This window comes from Alligator mississippiensis, chromosome 10 (genome assembly GCF_030867095.1).
Source record: "Alligator mississippiensis isolate rAllMis1 chromosome 10, rAllMis1, whole genome shotgun sequence".
In the NCBI taxonomy this organism is placed as follows: Eukaryota; Metazoa; Chordata; order Crocodylia; family Alligatoridae; genus Alligator; species Alligator mississippiensis.
In genome coordinates, this window is record NC_081833.1 from 38,889,629 (window position 1) to 38,905,492 (window position 15,864).

At 43.3% G+C, this 15,864-nt stretch overlaps 1 protein-coding gene across 1 annotated transcript; it reads left to right on the forward strand.

The window, feature by feature from the left end:
* Positions 1 to 4,741: 4,741 nt before the first annotated feature.
* Positions 4,742 to 11,483, forward strand: GINS3 (GINS complex subunit 3). The gene is made up of 3 exons (XM_006271702.4): positions 4,742 to 5,033; positions 5,622 to 5,855; positions 7,171 to 11,483. The coding sequence occupies exons 1-3, from the start codon at positions 4,854 to 4,856 to the stop codon at positions 7,399 to 7,401; spliced, it is 645 nt and encodes a 214-aa protein (XP_006271764.1). The 5' UTR covers positions 4,742 to 4,853; the 3' UTR covers positions 7,402 to 11,483.
* Positions 11,484 to 15,864: the final 4,381 nt, after the last annotated feature.

A 15,864-nucleotide genomic window follows, 5' to 3' on the forward strand; every position in this document is an offset into this window, starting at 1 on the left:
TGTTTTTAATTTTTTCTGAATTTCTCTGCCATAGGCTGAGGTAATTTGTTCTTGCCTCTAACTAGAGTTGGCATGTATAGTAGTAAGACTTACCTGTGTTCTACAGGGGACTTAATTTCTTGTTTGTAACACTTCATGGTAGGATGGACTTTCATCTTCTCTCCTGTGCCCTATCATCTTAATTCCCCATCCCCCTTGCTTTTGAATTCTCCTTCCTTCTCCTCACTTTTTTGTATCTTATTGCATTCTCCTTTATGCTAACCCTTTGTTTGTACTCTCTCCTCCACTCCTTCCCCTCTTTTATCTGGCTTGGGTTTACATTTTGCTCTTTATTCATTTTTCTAAAGATAAAAGGGTTGATTCTTACTTCCAAACACTTTTAGGCCAGTGTCCATGTAATTTCAAGACTCACGCTTGATTTACGCTGAGACAAGAGGAGAATCAGCCCACAATGTATAATTCCACAGTGTACAAGAATGATCAGTTATGCTCTTGGCCATTCCATTTCCTTCAGTGAGGTCTTGATTGCATATTTATTAAACAATGTGGTTTGGAAGGCAAGGGTGATTGATTGTATATGCTTTTAAGTCCTGGAATTCATGGTCACGACTCACTCATAGCAGTTCAGAGCAAGTCCCAGTACAATACCTCACCCATCTTGGGAGGGAAAACTGCATGAAAGGAGACCTCTGTTTTAGCATCTGATTTCCTTACAATGATCACAAAAGCACACCTTTCAGAGCAATCCCACAATTAGTGCAAGGAGGTTCTCTGGGGTAATATGATTCCTTTATCTTTGTATTTGCCCTGTATCTGTTTCTCTGGGTCATCTTGTCTCACTTCTGTATCACTCACATCAGGCTGAGGCATGTCAGGATTGATCAAAATATTAATTTTCTTTTTTCTCTTTACAGCCATTTTGTATTTGCACCCTATAAAAGAGATTATTTCATTTGTACACACAGCTCCTTTTACAAGCTCTACAAACTTGCATTTTCAGCTCAGAGACTTTGCTCTTAACATTTGATTCAACAAAATTATCTTTATTATTCCTGTCTTATAAATTGCAGTCGTCATCCAAAACTGCCCTTAAAAAGGTCTCTTGAAAATTGTTATTCTTTTGCAAAATAGAAACGGATGGAGATACCTTTTTTCCCAGAAAAATCTCTCTCCCTTATCCAAAACAAACAAAAAAGACCCAAAATGATGTTTAAGATTTCTAACTGAGAAGGTCAATAACATAACATGAGAAGGTCAATTTCTGTCTTTCTTCTGAGCAAGAATTTAAGGTTTTATCCATTGTACAGGAATATTGATTCCTGTACAATGGATAAAACCTTAAATTCTTGCTCAGAAGAAAGACAGAAATTGACCTTCTCATGTTATGTGAATTTTTTTTCAGATTCATGTTTCCGTCCTTCAGTTGCACACTGCACTGTTGGAAAGATTTAATGTACCTGATTAATGGGAAAAAGGGACTTTCTAAAAACAGCAGTGTGGGTGTTATATTTGCATATACATATATTTCTCCTCCTTGGTCTCTGTCCTTTCTTACTCAGCTACCTAACAAATCAAGTTAATCTGGATTCTTATCTTTTTAGCATGCTGAAGTTCATAAAATGTGTTATTCTTTCACCTAGGTATGAGTTTTATACAGTGACTATCACAGTGGTATCTAAGTAATGACTATATAAACCAAATATATATTCTTATACCACACCTTAATCCCACGTTATGTACTTAAAAGAAAAATGTTTAATGAGATATTATTTGCATAAAATAAATAGTTCAAGATTTAACAAACTGTTCCAAATGTGGTTGTGTTTATAAACAGCTGATTTAAAAAAAATACTAGAACTCCATTGTGGGAATAACACAGAAAAAACAAAATCAGAGCAAACTGAAAACACCTTGAGCAGAAGGCAAGATGAGGAATGTTGTGAACAGGGAACTAAAGAAATAACATTGCCTTGTGATTTAGTCATAAGCTGCAAAATGTCTGCCTTTACATTTTCTCCAGCTGAACAAAATGAATTTTTAAAAGGACTTTAGATTGGATAGCTGAGAAGGTTCAAGCATAGATTTTAAGTTGGTAAATGCAATTGCTGATTTCCCCCCTCATGCAATAATCACACATTCTTGATACAATTACAGAGTGCTGTACAGATTTCTGTTATTATGTTTCCATGTAAGACCAAGAGGTCTACAGAAGTTCAAACTTTTGCACAAAAAAGGGAGAAAATAATATGTTCAAACCTCTAACTACAATGTTCTCCATATTGTTTTTCTGCTTAAACTAGTTTCAGACTGTCTTGGGCTCTCACTCTTAGACTCTGGTGACTAAAGTAAAGGTCGGGTGGAATTTTCAAGAGTACTTACAGGTTTCCCTCACCAACCGCTGGGGTTAGGTTCCTGAAAGTTCCTGTGGTTTGCAAGTGTGGCTGGCAAGACAAAAGGCTTATGGGGAAAATGCCAGGTGGCAGGCTGATGTGCGGCCATGGAAAACCATGGTTACTCAAAACTGGCTACTATGGTAGCCAAAATAGTATATAGAATATTAAGCGTGGGTAGTCAAAACCATGGTTGGTAAAACCGTGGTTGGCAAGGGAAACCTGTATGTGAATTATGTCCCAAGTTGAAATGACAGCTGTTTATCGACACTTTTCAAAACTCAACCCCCTACCTGTGTAATCTTGAACCACCTGCCAGTATGTCTTTGACTGGAAGCAAAAGAAGCAAGTTTTCAGTCTTCTGGTTAAGATTATCCCTTTTTTTTTTTTAATCATAAAAAATAGTGGGAATGATCCAAGCACCATTTCTGTTGGGCTTTCCCAAAACCACCAGTTTCTTTCAGTCTTACTCAACACTTTTTATGACCAGAGATTGTAAAACATAGCTAAACCATGACACAAGGGAAATAAAACTTTACCAGAAGTTTTGAAAAGCTGTTGTTTTATAGGTTCTTGTGCTTAGAAACAGTGTGGGGTTTATTTTTATTTTCAGCATACACAGTTCGAGGGAGAGTGAACAGGATTTAATTAAATAAATAACAAATGAATTCCCAAACAGGGAAACAAAATTGAAAACATTTTAATATTTACGATCAAGCTACAAAAGGACACTAAATGTCAGTCTATTCCTGGTTACACAGGTAAAATTGCAAGTAATTTCACTATAAACCTTATCAGAAGGGGGGGAGGCAACATGCACCCTGGCAGAGCAGCCTCCCTGGATGTGTGCAAGTGCCCCATGTGCTGAAGGACACAGCAGTTTGGAGCCAGGCAGGCTGCCAGGAGAGAGCTCCACAGTCAGGGCTCTTCCCCTAAGCACCCCTTTCAACAAGAGCACACCCGCTGTCTTCAACAGGAGATGGCTGGGAGCCAGCAGGGAGCATAATGTGGAAGGGCCAAGCTCTTGTGCTAACCAGCTCCACCAGGCTCTGACTCAGGCTTCCATGTGGTCTGGCTCTGGGTGAATCTGGACGTGCTGAGGCAAGGCTTCCTCAGGCTGATCATTTGATGGGACCAACTAGTAACTGGGGTGCAGTCAGACAAGGGGCTCTTCCTGAGAGCACTAAGGGTGCATAAGCAAGGCTCTGCCCTTGTCCCAGCTGAGTGATCAGAATTTGTCTAAATCAGTGGTCACCAACCAGTGGATCTCGATCCACCAGTAGATCTCGGAGCCTCTTGGAGTGGATCTGAGGCTAGGGTGGGGGGGGCTAAGTGCCTGCATGCATGTATGTATCCCTGCCCAGCAGGTCAGTCCATGGGGGAGGGAAGAGGTAGGGGCTAGATTAAAGCCCCTGTGGTGAGGAACAGTGCTGCAGAGGCAGGAGTAGGGGTAAGTTGAATGAGTGCCCAGCTGGGTGGGACTTACTTGCTGGGGAGGCACATCCCCAAATAATTTTTTTCTCCCTCGCCTTGATCTGCCCCCCCATTTCCTCCCCACAGACTTACCTGCTGCGGGGAGCAGGAGGGGGTGGCAGCACATGGTAGATCTTGGATTGCTCTTAAATGCCAAAGGTGATCTATTTAAAAAGGTTGGAGACCACTGGTCTAGATCCTGTGAGCTATCCCCAACAGCCGGTGTCTTGGGGCAGACCCGGTAGGGGGTGCCCAGGCCTGGGGCTCAGGGCCTCTTCTTTTCCCACCCCAGGGGCCGCTCGGAGGTTAGGACTGTCTAGTAGGCTGCATGCAGGCATGGGACCAGCAGGGCTCTGGATGACCCTGCACGAGTATGCCTGCGTCATAGTTGTTGCCCGGTGATGTGTGGTCATGACATCACGGCTCCATCACCAGACCCGCTAAGGTCAGTCTGCAGATCGCGACATCAGGTCCCACTGTGCGAGGTCAGCACGGCATCCAGCCAATGACCGTGCAGAGGGAGGGCCGTGGGACGCCACACGCAGGTCCCGGCTCCCTCCGCCCCGCACTCACCGCGGGGGGCGCCGCCGCGCAGGCCCCGCTCCCGCCGCCAACGCCTGCGGGCAGTTACCGGCCGCCCACGCGCACCCCTCCCCCGCGTCTCGTGGTTTCTCTGCTGCCGCCAAGCCTACGTCACAGCGTGCGAGGCCGAGCGCGCCCCCTGGGGGCGGGGCGCGGCGCAGGCGTAGTAAGCGCGACGCTCGGCCGCCGCCGCGGGGCCTTCTCGCCTTCAGCACCAGCACTGCTGGACGGCGCCGCGGCCGGAGATCGAGCCTGTCCGCTCGGCCATCGATTGTTTCGGCCTGGCGACTGCCAGCCCACTAAAAGCGGGCGGCAGTTGCACATGCGCACTGGCGCGCTCGGGCCGCGGCTGCTGCTTGGCGGGCGCCGCGCGGAAGCCGGTGTGGGTTGGTGACTGGAGGGCCCACCATGTCGGAGGCGTATTTCCCGGTGGGGCCCGGATTGGGCCCCGAGGAGAACTTCTTGTCTCTGGACGACATCCTCATGTCCCAGGAGAAGCTGCCGAGCCGCGCCGAGGCCGCACTGCCCCGATTGGCCGCCGTGCTGGGCAAGGGCGCGGGCGCCGGCCAGGGCGACTGCCTCCCTGAGGTAACCCCACGGGACTACAGCTCCCGGCAGTCTCGGTGGCGCGAGGCATGCTGGGAGTGTGGGCCGATGCTCGGCGGGGCATGCCGGGAGCTGTACTCTCCTTTGGCGGGAGAACGGAGTGGTGCGCTGCCCCTCCCCCCCACGTAGTGTCACCCGGGGCCGGGGCCGGGGCCGGGGCCGGGGCGTTAGGGAGCGGGAGCCGCAGGCTGCGCGGCCTGAGCCCAGTGTGCGTTCGTCTACACATACATGCTGCTGTTTCCGTGACTCGGTTCTTTGGCTTTCCCCGACTTTTAAGCACCAGTGTTTGCAGCCCCCTTTTGTAGAATTCTTTACTTATGACTTTGTTTCGCTCACGCCACAGTGTGTTTTGTGCCACCTGATTTGATTCTTACTGTTATCAAAAAAAAAAAAAAATTGTGGTTAGAGCCCAAAATAAAAATCCTGATTCTACAGGCACCTGGTAGCTTGCCTGTGAAAGTCATTCATTGTGAACCTTCAGTAGGTGTCTGAGTCTTGTTTTTATTCATCATCCTGATCAGAATTGACTCCTGACTTTGTGGGGATGCCCTTTCTGTCCTGTGCATGCAGGGCTCCAAGCTGGAAATCCCCCTGTGGCTGGCGAAAGGGCTATATGACCACAAGCGGAGGATACTTTCTGTGGAGTTGCCAAAGACCTACAAGGAAGGCTGGAGGACAGTGTTCAGTGCAGATGCCAATGTGGTCGACCTGCATAAAATGGGGCCGTACTACTATGGATTTGGCTTCCAGCTCTTGAATTTTGACAATCCAGAGAATCCAGAGATAGCTCAGACCATACTGCAGGCAAGTATTTGAACCAAGTGAAATCAATCACTGAGATACTACCCTTTTCCTTGACATCTCTTCTATCCTTCCATCCACTTTGTCATAGTTGGGGATATATATATCCTTTTCTACTCAATTTGATGTGGGCTAGAAGGACTTCAAGACCTGGCCCTTTCATCTACAATGAGTATGTATCATTTTTTTGATTAAATGAATTGAAGCCTCATGTCTGCATTCACAGCTAAATTTGGTTAAATGAGTTTTGAGCAAGGAATGACCAGGTGCTTTGTTGCTTGTCTTTTAATAACAGAAAAAACAAAACATTTAACATTCTGTTCTACCGTTGTAAGGCCACAGCAATAGGAGAGCCTGTCTTGGATAGCCTGACACTAAGAAACTAATAGTCAAGAAAGTATAGTTAAAATGAGTGAATAAAAACATAAAGATCTTGTTGAGATTTTGACATTCTCTGTTTAGCATTTGTAAAGAACCAAAATACCAAAGTAAACCATGTAAAAAATAAGTGTACTAGTAATAATAAAACCTTGTCATATTTTTTTTAAAAGCTTTGTTTCCCCAATATCCTTAAGCACACTTTCCAAAGTTGTCAGGAACTTTAACTCTTCCCTTTTTGAATCTGGTTATATTTAGCTTTTATTTAAAAAAGGTTTTCCCCCTTGCTACAAAGGAATAAGTCCCTATTGCTTACCATTTTAAATTTGTTGTTATGTTCTCTGGGTGTTGTTTAGGTTTCCTAATTGTTTTATCGGTGCCCAAAGTGCTTTGAAGGCAGAGGGAGGTCAGCGTTTGAGAAATTCATTTAACTGTAGTGATGCTGCCTTTATAAAAGGGAGCTCATTTTTAGGGGGAAAAAAATCTAAATTGCTTTATGGTAGCATGATCTGTAACTAGCTACAGACTTATCTCACCTGCTCTAAAATCAATGGCTTCATACACAGGGACTGAAACAAAATTCATTGTATTGTGTTTTGTAGAAGGTCAGGACTAACCAGTAAAAGGCAATAGTGACACCTGACCAATTTAATTCCTTGAAAGTAGAGTGCAGTGGGCATACATATACAACACATGGTCTGGAAAGCATGTAACCTTTCCCCACCCCTATCTTAGGAAAATAAAGCTTATCTTTGAGTAGGAGGTTAATGGAAGCTGAGTACCAACAGTTAGATGCTAGTCCAGAACCAACTGTTGGCTGCTCAAATATAGACACCATAGGGTGCAAAACCCTGAACCTGTTAGCCCCAGAGCATAAGTCTAGCATTTGACCTCAAGGAGACTCTTCCCTGAGTCACTGACAATTCTTTATCTTCCTTAGACATTTATTAACCGTTTTCGCCGCATCATGGACTCCTCCCAAAATACCTACAACGAAGACACCTCTACATTAGTGGCACGGCTGGATGAGCTGGAACGAGCCTTATTTCAAGCTGGCCAGAAAGGGCTGAATGACTTCCAGTGCTGGGAGAAGGGGCAGGCTTCTCAGATCACAGCTTCCAGCCTCGTCCAGAATTATGGGAAGAGAAAATTCACTGACATGGATCACTGAAAGCATGAAGGACACAAAACCAACATAAGGGACACTGCAAGATTTATATTCTGTGTCACTGAAAAGAAAGACCAACTAACCTTGGAAAAGGGACACATTTTCCTTCTCTTTGGGTAACTGAACTTCTGAGCAGCTCTAATCTTCAGATTAAGCCAAAGCACATTGCAGAGGAAGAGGGAAGGTACAGTGACAACAGATTGCATTGCAGAATTGTTTAACAGCACACACACACTTCTCCCAATGATTTATGGTAATTACTTTGGGCTGCATGGCTCAGTGCAGGTGAGAGGCTCTTCTGAAAGAGGGTCGTTAATATTTGCTACTTTTTATCATGTAAATAGAATGTCATTCTTTTACCACATGCCCAGCTCCACCCTCCCCATGCATGTTTCAGTACATTTATGTGGCAGCTGCTGTTTCCAATGTCATGCTTTTCTTGGTCATCCCAGTAACATGATGGAAAAAGTGGACCATTGAACAATTTTTTTTATTTCTTGCTAGGCCTTGGTGCACTAATGCACCTGATTGCTGCTAGGAGTAAACCTCTACTGTTAGCTGATGCTTTGTTTGTTTTATTTGTGTATGTTTGAACTTAATCCTTGGTAATGGTGCCCCAATAGAGAACTTCCTTCTGTGGGTCCAGAAACCAGCTGAAGCATCATTACAAGCTTTATGCACCCAGCCTCCATCACCAACCCCCTGTGTACCTGAGATATCAGCTCAGGGTGAAGGTGAGAGCAGAGCACATTCCTGTTGCCTGGAACTCTGCTGCCTGGTGGGTTTTGTGATACAGATACCTCTGTACTAGAAGCCAGGTTGACTTCCCCAGTTCATCTCAACAGAGAGTAACAGCCTTCACACACTGCCATTCTGAGCTAGACCATGAACCAGAAACCTTGAACTGAAACTGTGGCTTATCACCAACCTCTGAGCAATCTGTTTCTCTAGAGAAGTTTTATCCTGATTGCTGATTTGGGCTAATGAGAAAACTAGAGCAAGCGAGTTTGGCTTCCTTCCTTCAAATTCATCTGTAAAATCATTCTTGTAAATGTCATTCTTTTCAAGGGGAGGGTATGGAATTGGAACTCCTTAAACAACATAATAGGTATTGCACAGAGATGTTGTAGAATTTAGTATTTCTCTCTTAATTCTTTCTGAATAAATGGGAGACAGAAAACAGAAGAATTCCCTTTGCAGAAATCTACTGGTGTCAGAAGAGATCTTGATAGAGGATGAACATTTACTGTATAGTTCCTATTGATGTCTGTGGGAGCTGGGGGTATTTGTCAGACATTTGGGATCAGACTCATTGGTGTGGGCAGCTTTTTCTGTCTCATACTTGCCACTAAATGTAGCTGTGCACAAGCCCTTAGCCAGCTCATAGTGAGCAGATGGCCATTCTTTGGGCACCTGGAGTGAAAACTCTGCCTCTGGAGATTGTCAAAAAGAAAATAGCCTTGGATGTTCACATGTCATGCAAATTCCATCAGCCTCTTATAGGGACAGAGCCACTTCTGAGTCATGTACTAGGTAGTAAACAGTGGATTATGAAGAGGCATTCCAGTGAATTAATGCCGCTACATGGAATAACCATACCTTATGAAAATGGCTGTGTTTTTATGTAAAATCTGTATAATCTGTCTTTCTGAATAAATAATGTCTATTTTATTATAGAAGGTCTCACAAAACACGCATCTGTAGCTGCCCCACTATAGAGAAACAGTCATGGCTAAAAGGTTGCTGGCCACCCAGAAATTAATACAGGATTATTATGAGGATTAATGAAGTATCACATAAAGAGCCCATCTTGTTTTTTGCACAGCTCCCAAATCTCTGAGTGTTACATTTGTAGTTCTGTTTGCTTAGCAACACCTCCTGTCTGCCTTGTGTCACAACTAAGGGAATCCTAGCATTTCCAATAAGTCACATTAAAGACTTTGCAAGGTCTTGTATGAGATTTTGATTTTTGTAATAACAAGATTTTACTGAAGTAGAACTGGAAAAAATGTTCTGTTTAGATTTATGTGGTTTTGTAATTTTAAGGAAGGCAGTTCTTGGTTTTGGATGTAAACATTCCTCTGCAGTATGTGGAAGCCAACCACTGAAGTCTTTTGATAATACATATGAATCAAAAAACAAGTGATTGGCAATGTAGCATTTATATGATACTTCATTTCTTCACAGCACTTTCAAAAGTTTAACTAGTCATCACAGTCTCCCTTTTCACAGAAGGGGAAACAGGCTGTGATATAAATAACACAGCCAGAATAGCATAGCAGCATTTTGGTAGAAGAAGGATTTAGATCTTTCTTGATTCCTATTCTTGTGTTGTACCCACTACAAATGCTGGCTCTCAAAAATGTGTCATACCAACAAAATTAGCTGTTGTTCAGCCTAAGTAACGTGAGCGAAATAAACCACTGAATATATATAAAGAAACATTAATTTAGGCATTAAATCCTCAGTTTTTAGGCTAGGTATGAAGTCATTTTACAAACGAGACTAATTACCTTGTCTGTGGGTGGGTGTGGCTATATTGGGCACATTTTTTTTTCTGTTTTAAAAAAAATGTTTTTCTCTCCCTTAGAGTTGTGTGCAATATCCAGCCAAAGAGCAGGGGAGATGATAGAACTGACTGCACAAAATATTATCAAATATATAGAAAGAAGACAACTAATCTCTCTAATCTCTTCCAGTAACAGTGATCGTAGGTACCTGTGTACAGTAGCAGGCACAACATTTTTAAAAAGTGTTATTTTTAGTAGAAAATGTCTCTTTTGATAATATAAGTATTTATTAATAATCACAGATAAAGGCTTTTTTTTTTTCAAGTTGATATTTAACTTGACATTAGCAGACTTGATATTCTGTTGATTTTTTTTTCCCCCCCCCCCAATAGAATGCCTTATTCTAGCCAGAAATGCTTCTTTTTTTGCCCAGTGCCATTGAGAATTTTTTTTAAATACTTGAGCAAAGCTTTGTTACTTTTATTGACACAAATCATGTTATATAATAACACTGTAGTGGACTTATGTTAGAGGAGCTTGGACTTGCATACTTTTAAAACAGAAATGATGCAACATCCATCCATGGTGTTTGATGTGCAAAAGTTAAGGACATATACTTAATGGTACAGCAGAAAGGAGGGTTAAACTAACTTCCTGGCAGTGAATCCTTGTCAGAATGATTACTGAAATAGAAAAAGATTCCTCCCCAGCCTTCATTTGAGATCATCTTCCCTTAAAAATGTATTTATCATTTCTTAAGTTCTTTTCAAATCAAGAGAGGTAGCCACTGAGGCATGATGCCCTTATTAAATATAAATACCTTTCCAACCAACACACAAACACCCCATCCACATTTTTAAGCATCTTTCTCAGCTTCTTTATGTTCTAAACAATGTCTCAGTTTGTCCTCTGGATTTGTTTTATTTTTGGTTGGCTGAGACAAGATATTGATTGCCTCTGCCAGACTGGAACCAATAGGTGTAATCATTCTGATTTCTATATCAGAAATCAATAGCTATATTAGAGATGCCAAATGAGATTAAGAAATAGAACCCCAGGGAAAGTAAAACAAAAAATGGTACTTTATCTTCAACACATTTTTAACATGAGAGCTTGTTTTATATGAAGTCATTGTAGAGTAGGATTTTTAAAAGCACCAGCGAGTTTGGAATGGAAATTCCATTGATTCTGATCTGCAATTTTTCTGATCATTGTTTTTAGTGGCAACATATCAGAGAGCCATTGTCAAAATTCTGACTGAGCCAGCAGCCCCAATAAAGATCTGACCCAGTGCTGGCACAGTGGTAACCACTTTCAACATACAAAGCTCGTTCTATCTTGAAGCAGATACTTAAGAGGATATACTGTCTGGTGGCACAGAGCTGGGTGCAAGGAGATCTGGGTTCTATTATTAGCCTCACCATACTCATTGGGTGGCATTGGACGAATCATGTACCTTTCTTTTGTGCCACAGTTTTCCTGTCTGTAAAATGAAGATGATCCCAACCTGCTGGGAGATTTAATATATTTTCTTAAAGCTTTAATACTTGAATAAAAGAGTCTGGTACAAACTTATTATGGCAAATCTGGAGTCCAGTTTTCTGTATCTCTTATATATCTTCCAAATTCCAGATCTTCACTTGGTGATGGCTTTTTCTCTTTATTCAAAAATTACTCTTATTTCTTTGGGCCCTTAGCTTAGCATTAGACTTTCTCTGGGATGCAGTCTGTCTGGTTTCTTTTAGGGCAGTTTGTTTGTTTGTTTTTTGTTTTTACACACTTCCCCCTTCAGTCCTGACTAATTATGCATCCATAGATGCTTCTCAAGCAAATCCCAAGACGTCATCCTCCCATTGTACTTGGCCTCGGTGAGGCTGCAGCTGGAGTACTGCATCCAGTTTTGGGCTCCACAATTCAAAAAGGATGTGGAGAAGCTTGAGAGAGTCCAGAGGAGAGCCACACGCATGATCCGAGGTCAGGAAAACGGACCTTATGATGAGAGGCTGAGAACCATGGGACTCTTCAGCCTGGAAAAGCGCAGGCTTGGAGGTGATCTGGTGGCCACCTATAAGTTTATTGGGGTGCTCACCGGGATCTGGGGGAACTTCTGTTCACCAGAGCACCCCAAGGGATGATGGTCAAATGGTCACAGACTCTTCCATGACCGTTTCAGGCTGGACATAAGGAAGAACTTCTTTACTGTCTGAGCCCTCAAGGTTTGGAATAGACTGCTGTCGGAGGTGGTTCAAGCACCTACTTTGAACACCTTCAAGAGACATTTGGATGTTTATCTTGCTGGGATCCTATGATCACTGCTGACTTCCTGCCCCTGGGGCAGGGGGCTGGAATTGATGATCTTCTGAAATCCCTTCCAGCCCTAATGTCTATGAATTTATCGTTCTACATCCCAGCTGCAACTTAGCCAGGTAGGCAGAACTGAACTTCCATTTTCTTCACTGTGCACTTGATTTTTGTCTGATGAAACTGTATGAAACTGAAGCAAAGATAACATTGTAAAGCATGATGAAATCTCTTCAAAGAGTAGTAAGTAATGGGGGAGCACTGCCTACACCAGCAACGTACATGTATTAGATGATTTTTCTGGGGTTTCTTGTTTGCCTGTTTGGTCTTTTGGTTTTTTGCAAAACTATCTTTGGAACCAGATCTTTTTGATGGGCTTAACCTACTTTTCTGTACTTCCTAGTGCTTGGGCAATGTGATTTAAAGGTGTAGTGAGTGAAAGAGCTAAGCTAACATGGACCTCCCATAGAAATATATCTTGGAAAAAAAGCCTATGAGAGAACTTACATTGTAGCTTTCAAATGAGGGAGAGAGCTGGGTGTAGATCCATGTAGAATTAGCTATGAGTCTTCCTCCCAAGCCCAATTCATCCTAGGATCTGTAAATAGTCTTTGACGTTTTTCTTTAGGGTTATGTATTTTTTTCTAGCATCAGCAGGACATTGAGGATTCTAAGCTCCCGTTTATCTTGTGGATTGTTTGTCTGACATTGTAAGCTGCTCCGGGCCTTTTTGGTAGGGCAGGATATAAATCTTAATAACAACAATAACAGCATGCAGCTGAAAAGGATATAGCCTCAATGATTTCAATGATTCATGAATAGCCTCATGAGTTGGATGTTGAAATGTAGCTTCAACTACTGAACCAATTCATTTTCTTCACAGTTAAACCTGAGCTCATCAATGCTAAAATATCTTGTTGGTGAAAAACAGCTGGGCCAGATCAGAAGAGGAAGGCTTCATGATGTCTGATCTCAGCCAAACAATATAATCTCAGCTAGATGCATTTAGCACAGTTGTGCTGGAAACACATTGTATTTGCTGCCAATGTTATTCAGTAGGGGACACAGAATTAACCTCATATTTTATGCTGCTGTTTGTAATAACTGTGTGGTTGCTGAACAATATATGTTTATTGGTTAACTACTGAATTTTTTTCTCTAGTTTCCAGAAAACAGAAGACTATGTCAGTGCTGTGTCCAGGTTAACTCTGTAAACTGTCTGCTTGGAGCCAGCAGAGGGAGCACTGAGCATAAGACATTGTTTTTAATATGAGTCCTACTATAACTCTTCCTTTTACCAGTTTTGGATGTTGAGAATCAAGGTGATGTTCTTCTGTATCTGAGATCACATTCGGTGCCTAAATGACATGAGGGTCAAAATGGCACTTTGACCTGCACAGTAAAGGCTTCAAAGTTTTACAAAAGACTCAAAACTGAGACTTAGGTTGTAAAAGCATGTCTTAGATTGAAGTAAACAAATGCTAATTTCCAGCTCCAGTAGGAATACGGAAAGCATAGTGCTGTTTGCTAAATGCAAGAAATCAGAGCACTGGGAGATCACCTGCTAGAACATCAAGGAAAGTGTTACTGATATAAATCAGTTAAATAAATTATAAAAACAATTACTTGTCTGTGTCTCCTTAATAACCATGGTGTTTGCATTAATGTATGTAGATAGTACCCCTATATGAACATGAAACTCACCCCATCAGTGCTCTAGTGCCCATGAGCCCAGGGACCCTGCAAGTTAGTCAGTGGGTCAGTGACGGTAGGGATCAGGAGCCAGGAGTTTTGCCATCTGTTTCCATTCTCTGGCTCCTTCCTCTGAATGTCCCTGGCTGCCAATTCCAGAACCTGAGGACAGGGGTCAATGTTGTTACTGGTCTGGCTTTAAAAGCTGTGTATGGTCTTTGAATCACAGATATCAGAACTGGAGAAGACCAGGTCATCAGTCTTATCTCTGCCCCAGACTCAGACACACTTTCCATACTATGCCCTCCAAACGTCCTCAAAGCTGGGCATAAATGTTGTCATCCTGTAGGTATTGCCTCAGAGGGAAGACCTGTGTTCCAAAAGTTACCTCTTCTCATTTCTCTAATTTATTCTGAAGGGGTGGGGATCAAGAAACCAGCAGGGGCAAGGGAGAACAACCAGTTTCCTGTCTTTGCTAAAGAAACCCCCATGGCTACCAGCAAGCAAGCAAAGCAGCTGATAGCTTCCCCCAGCCACCCATGGCAGCCCTTGGAGCATCTGTCTGTGAGCAGCACTTGCAGGAAGGCAGCCAGCCACCTGAGGGAATAGCAGAGAGCAGCAACAGTCCCTTTCTGCCTGTGTTGGGGACGAAGATGTTGGGAAGAGATGAAGGGCAAAAGCAACCAGAGCTTGGGGACTGTCAAATTTTGTCCTGATTTCTCTGATAATCCAGCAAATCCTATGCTGCTGTCTTTTCCACTGGCACAGTGCAGGGCAGCATAGCAGTGCTGCCCTCAGGCAACTGCTACCCTAGCACATAGGCCACCTTTCTGCTCAGCAAAGCCTACAATCCTTTGAGACTTTGAAGCTCAAACAGCAAGTGGCATCTGAAGGCTGGTCATGGCCTAGGTGGGCTGAGGGAAGAGAAGGACAGAGTCACAAAGGACTGGGAGACCTAAAAAGAGAAGGGACGTGTGTGGAGTGGGACCTGAGGAGAAAAGAAATGTGAAAGAGGTGGAGTAGGAAGGCTGAGGATAGGGACCTGTAGCACATAGTGGGAGATGGAAAGGAGACCTACAGAGCTGCTGAGAGGACTGGGGCTTGAGAAGACAAGGTCTGGCAACAAGAGCAGAGGGCTGGACAAAAGCAATTTCTCCCCATTACTTTGGTTATGAATACATTCCTCTTCTGCACAACAGCACTGCCTTGTCTGGCTCAGCAGCAGCAGCTGGTATTAAGAAATGAAGAGGCTGCCCCACACTCCAGGAGTGTTTCCTTTCCCTACTCCACAGTCTGCAGTGCAGGTGCTGTGCTCACATGCTGTTAAGCCCTCCCTGGTTTCTCACTGACTTATTGTGAGGAGCTCCATTCTGGAGAGCTGAGCAGCAGGAAAGGGTGATTTGCCAGGCCTGCGAGGGCCCTGCTAAAATTGTGGAAAATTATAAGGGGACAACACAGCCCAAGAAGCTAAGGCACTCGCTCTGGTTTTGAAACGCTTTGTTAATGTAATTGACAATTCCAGCAGGTTCCTGAGATTAGCCGGCTTCTATTTTTGAAGTTATTTCTAATGGCAGACTGCCAAGCAGTGCCAGCAGCCTTACTAATCTTTCTATCTGCATTGGCAGGACACACTGTGGTCTTTTGGCTTTCATTGGCCTCTGCAAAATCTTGTAGCTTTAGCTCTTTCGTGCTTGCTTTGACCCTTCTTGACAAAAAATTATTAGCCAGGTTTTATATGTGGCCCTGCAGCAAGTTGGAAACCTCTTGAGCTCCAGCATGGAGACCTGCATTTATATTGGACATCAATCCTGAAGCAAGGCCTGAGTGTGTTCTGTCACCCCCAACTGGGCCGAATTCTGGGCATGGTGAGAATCTTGCTAAGGCCTTATGAACCTTTGGGAGGTCCCTTTCTGGAAACAGGAATCACAGCACTCAAGAGTTTTTCTACCTCAGGCAGACATCA